General features: G+C 56.8%; 3 protein-coding genes across 3 annotated transcripts in view; 1 reads left to right on the top strand and 2 right to left on the bottom strand.

The window, feature by feature from the left end:
- Window positions 1–110: 110 nt before the first annotated feature.
- On the top strand, window positions 111–959 carry CHGG_04912 (uncharacterized protein; the record flags this gene model as incomplete). The annotated part of the gene is made up of 3 exons (XM_001224125.1): window positions 111–117; window positions 271–581; window positions 636–959. The coding sequence occupies 3 exons, from the start codon at window positions 111–113 to the stop codon at window positions 957–959; spliced, it is 642 nt and encodes a 213-aa protein (XP_001224126.1).
- A 158-nt stretch (window positions 960–1117) lies between these two features.
- CHGG_04913 (uncharacterized protein) lies at window positions 1118–2443 on the bottom strand (the record flags this gene model as incomplete). The annotated part of the gene is made up of 4 exons (XM_001224126.1): window positions 1118–1895; window positions 2083–2157; window positions 2263–2344; window positions 2416–2443. The coding sequence occupies 4 exons, from the start codon at window positions 2441–2443 to the stop codon at window positions 1118–1120; spliced, it is 963 nt and encodes a 320-aa protein (XP_001224127.1).
- An 809-nt stretch (window positions 2444–3252) lies between these two features.
- The window catches only part of CHGG_04914 (uncharacterized protein), a gene marked incomplete at both ends in the record, with an annotated part of 3170 nt that continues 1373 nt past the window's right edge, over window positions 3253–5049 (bottom strand). Inside the window, 2 exons of the mRNA XM_001224127.1 lie at window positions 3253–4268; window positions 4322–4942. Of these exons, the coding sequence (XP_001224128.1) occupies window positions 3253–4268; window positions 4322–4942 (1637 nt within the window). The remainder of the gene's footprint in view (window positions 4269–4321; window positions 4943–5049) is intronic.

Genomic DNA, 5049 nt, shown 5'->3' on the forward strand with positions numbered 1-5049 from the left:
GGTGGGGTATAGCTTTGCGTCGGGGCCTTTGGATCATCGGGTGAGTTGGTTGTCTGTTTATTGAGCTCCGGGGGGGGGGGTTGGTTGGTTGGTTGGTGGTTGACTGACTGATGGGGTGTTAGTTTTGTGGGAACTGTGGGACGACGGTGTTGGCGAAGAGTGAGATGTTTCCTGCCGGGGTGGGGATTAATGTGAGTTTTGGCTGTTTGTCTGTCTGGGGGGTAGGAGGTGTGTTTGTGTGCTGGTGCTTAACAGAGGGTGTGGGATTAGGTGCGGACGATTCAAAAGCTCGATCTCTGGAGCCTCGAGGTCAAGACGTAGGTATCCCCCCCTGCCCGCCCTTATCAGCCGCCATTAACATAAGCTGGGTTAGGTCGAATGGCGACACATACGGCACGCCGTATGCCGCTCCCCCCTTCTCGGGTGACGAACCGGCCCCTGCTGGCTTCGAGGACGGCAAGACCTACCACGGGAGCTGCCATTGCGGAGCCGTAACCACGGCGGTTAGGGTCAAGGGCTCCCTCGAGGACGGCACCTACGACGGCCGCCTCATGGAGTGCAACTGCAGCTACTGCCGAACGGTATGCGGCCCCCTTTTCTATTTTATGCCGTAGACTCACTAACCCTCCCAACAGGGCGGCTTTGTTTGGATCTACCCTCAGTCAAACCAGCTAGCCATCCAAGGCCGCGACAACCTATCGTATTACAAATTCGGCAACACCATCTGGCGCAAGTTGTTCTGCAAGACCTGTGGCGTGTACATTGGCTCGGAGGTCAACCCGGACTTGACCGCGGAAGAAATCGCCGCGCTGCCGGAGATGTACCAGCAGTTCCGGACCAACCACATCAACACGCAACCCCTCAACCTCCGCCTGATCAACGGACTCGACGTGAAGTCTCTCAAACCCCTTCGCGGAGACGGATGGTCGAAGCAGGATCCCCCGTATGTGTATCCTTAGAATAGGGCGAGATGTAGTGTAGCTTGGTCATTCGGCCATAATAGAGATGAGTGTAGAACAGCGAATCAAGCCTGGATGCCCCCTCAAACGCAGTATTTACACCCCATGCCTGCTCTCTAAACCACTCGACCTCACAACCCCAACCACCCCCACCCCGCTCACTCCAACTCATCCCTCCACGGAATCGAGTCCTGCGCACCCGCCTTCTCCACCGTCTTCGCCGCCGCCTTATTCGCCCTCCTAACCGCCGCCTCAATATCAAACCCCTCCCCCCTCCCCCCGGCCACCACATCCAACGCATACCTCCCCACAAACGTATCCCCCGCCGCCGTGGTATCCACCACGACCGCCCTCTCGGCGGGCACCAGCCCGGACCTCCCATCCCTCGCCCTATAATACACGCCCCTGCCCCCCAGCGTGATAATCACGTTCTGCACCCCGCTCTCCACAAACCCCGCCGCCACCGCCTCCAGCCCCGCTTCCTCGTCCAGCACCCGCTCCTCCACGTCCCCCAGAATCGCCGCCTCCGTCTCGTTGACCACCAGGTGCGCCAGCCCGAGGTAGGCCTCCGCGGGCAGGGGGCGCGCGGGCGCCGGGTTGAGCAGCACGGGGACGTTATGGGCGCGCGCGGCGGTGAGGGCCGCGAGGACCGTGGCGAAGGGGATTTCCAGCTGCATGATCAGGAGGTCGGGGAGGCGGGGGTGGTGGTTGGTGGGGTTGGGGGTGCGGAGGAGGTCGAGGGATTGGACGTCGGCGGGTTGGAGGGCGTGGTTGGCGCCGGGGGAGAGCACGATGCGGTTCTCGCCGGTGGGCTTGTCGACGATGATGAGGGCGACGCCCGTTTTGAGGCCCTGGCGCGCGGAGACGCCCGAGACTGAGACGCCGTAGCTGGTGAGGCTGGCTTGGAGTTGCGTGCCGTGGCCGTCGGCGCCGACGCTAGGGGGTTGGGTTAGTTGGGTGGCTTGGGTTAGGGGGAATGATGTGCATGTGATAGGGGAACGGGGGTTGGTTCTCTATGTGCTCCCGGTTCTGCTGCAGAGGACGGGGCCTAGCCGCAGAACAAACAACAGAAACTGCTATCTTCCCATTCCACCTCAGAATATAAAACCAGAAAAGGACTTACCACCCCACCATAGCCACGCTCGCCGTCTCCCCCCCATCCACGCCCGGCGTAGGCCTCGCCCGCGAGAGCTTCGCACTATATCCCACAAACAACGTCAGCACCTCTGCCACGCCAAACCATCACCACCACCACCCCTCCCCCCAACCCCAAGCAAGAAAACAAAAAGGAACCCAAACATACCACGCCACCGCCTGATTCGCGCCCTTCCCACCCGGGGACGTCGCGAACTCGTCCGCCGTGAGGGTCTCGCCCGGCAGAGGGTCTGTAATAACACATGCCACCGTTAGCAAAGGTCGAGAGAATGCCAGTGTGAGGGAAACTGATATCACATACGGTGCGGGACGTAGGCGACGAGGTCCATGTTGAGGGACCCGAGGACGGTGATTTGAGGGATGGATGTCATTTTGTCGGTTGTTGGCTTGGGTTTTGTAGTTTTTGTTTCGGTTTTTGTTTTTGTTTATCGGTGATTTGGGGGTTGGTGGTGGTGAAATCACAGCTTGATGTGTGTGAGATGAAGATGAAGATAAGATGAGATGAGATGCTTGGGTGTGGGGTGATGTTGACTTGAGCTTGCGGCCCGAGGTGAGTGGGGTACATACCATAGATGAGTGAGCGGATGTACTTTCTGTACCCAAGCGGTACGCTTATGATCTCTGTTTTTCAGGAGTAATTCCTCGCCGAAGTAGATGCTAGTTAATGAAAGGAAAGGGGGATGTCTTAATGGCTTAATGTTCTAGTAGAATCGTATGATACGAGTATTTATTTACTCCCGTTAACCAACGATTGGGTCGGAATACTAGGACATACAAGCTCAGCTGCCCGCCATGAGCCGTGCTAGTGATACCGAGAGTACCCGTTCCACAGGGGCTACCCCAGATATTATATCAAAATAGTTTTAGAACCTCTTGGGATTCATCACTCCGAGTTCTCCAACACACCGAGTGTTAGACTTGACCCTACCAAGTCGCCCTTATTATCCAGGACCCGCCCATCCTATATTTATCCAAATCCCGTTCCCAAGCATGCGAAATCCATCGCTATGCCAAGTGGTATCATGAGTTATACAAGCCAAGAAAGGAATACGCTCCAATCCAAAAACAAATGCCTCCCTTACCCCCAATCCCTAACCCCCAACCCCCAAGCCCTCTGCCAACACCTTAGAAATCACATCTAATCTTCTTCCGCCACCTTCTTCCTCTTGTTAGGCCGCCTGGAAGTGCTTTTGTCACCCTGTACCCAGTGGTTCTTTTCGATCTGGTGCTGCCGCAGGTTGTCCGGCCGGTTCTTGTACTGGCTGGTGCATCCGGGATACGGGCACTTGTAGATCTTGGGTGGCGCCTTGCTGTGCTGCAGTTTAATGTGCTTGGCCATGCTGCCCTTGAACCACTGCGGGTCACCCTTGGGCCGGTACCCGCAGATGTCGCAGCACGAATCCGCGTTCACCTTTTGCCCTGACTGTTGCTGTTCTGGTGTTTCGGTTGGTGGCTGCTGCGCCTGCTCTGACGGGCTCCCTGCCGAGTTTCTCGCTGGGCTGTCGCCGGGGCTTGCCGTCGGCGTGGGGAGCTGGATTGGTTTCGAATCAGAGTCGTTGAGCTCGGGGAAGGTGGCCGATTGTGGATGCGCTGGTGTATTGCCTGCCTCGGAGACGTCGTTCAAGAACATATCGATGTCGTCGGGCGGTGGTGTCCTCGGTTTGTTGCTTGACCGGCCGAACTCCGATACGAGGCTCTCGATCAACTTGACGCCATAACCGTGGTAGACGTCGCGCCGCGAGGGTCCCACGTCGTGTTGTTCGTATATTCGGTCGCACAACTCTCTGACGTTCGGAACAAAATCGCCCAAGAACTTTCCAGTAGGCAGGCAGGTCTGCATCTCATTGTTAGCGAAGCAACCAAAGTCTCGATTCGTATAACTCACCTTGCCAGCCTGAAGTAATTCAACTTCGAAACGTCGGATGCTGCAGATGCTGCAGGTGCGGAGCCTTTGATAGATTTCCTCGAGCATCGTCCTCAGACTAGCATCGTTGAACCGTTGAACAAGCATCTTGAGGACGCCTTTTGCCGTTGAAACCAATGCTACCTCCATCAAACCGGTTGGGTTTACGTCCTTTAGGTGCGCGATATGCACGTCGGGCCCTTGAGCATTGAGCGGAGGAGGGTCTTGATCCAAGAGACTGATCTCAAGTTCTGTGCGCGGTTAGCTGCGTTCCAAGATACGTTTGTCGGGTAGAACAACATACCATCAAGGAAATCACGCGACACGGCAAGTACTGCGTCGTTTCGCCGCCCCAGACCCTTGATAGAACCCTCTGGCGACTTCCCCTTGGGATCAAGCGAAAGCCCCGACGTATTACCTAACGCCGCGGAAAGGTGACGGCTGGCCTCGGTCGGGTTGAAGTTTGGCGGTTGCCATATGTTTAAAACAATTTGATGGTAAAGCTTTCTGTCGTTTGACGGTAGCCCGTTGACATAAACCAAAGATTGTAGAAAGAGGCTGTTGGCGCGGTCGGCGGCCTCCTGCCCATGGAGCACCAACGAAAATGCGTAGACGAGGTGGATCAAGCACAAAGCATCGCTGGCTGACGACGGTTGCTGGCCGTCGATGAGCGATTGTAAAGCCCGTAGGCCCGTCGCCGCCACTGTCTCGATCGACATGGAGCTGAGCTGGTTGGCAATGTAGTTGCCCCTGTGGCCTTGGAGTTTCACCATAGACGACAGGATGTGCTCTTGCAAAGCATCCCACGCCGAGCCCACTAGCGACTTCGTCTCGGAGAAGCACGTGTTCGTCTGTTCAACCTCTGGCTCACCCATCTCAATGGGCTGCACAGTGGTCTCGACCGGTGCAATTCCCGGCGCAGGAGCTAAGTTAGAGGGTACCATGGGTTGAAACCCAAGAAGCGGATCCGACGCCATGTCGCAGACGTTATTGACCATGGGTAGATCAGCTGGGAGCTCCGAGAAGAAAGAA

This window comes from Chaetomium globosum, genomic scaffold (assembly GCF_000143365.1).
Source record: "Chaetomium globosum CBS 148.51 scaffold_4 genomic scaffold, whole genome shotgun sequence".
NCBI classification, from domain to species: domain Eukaryota; kingdom Fungi; phylum Ascomycota; class Sordariomycetes; order Sordariales; family Chaetomiaceae; genus Chaetomium; species Chaetomium globosum.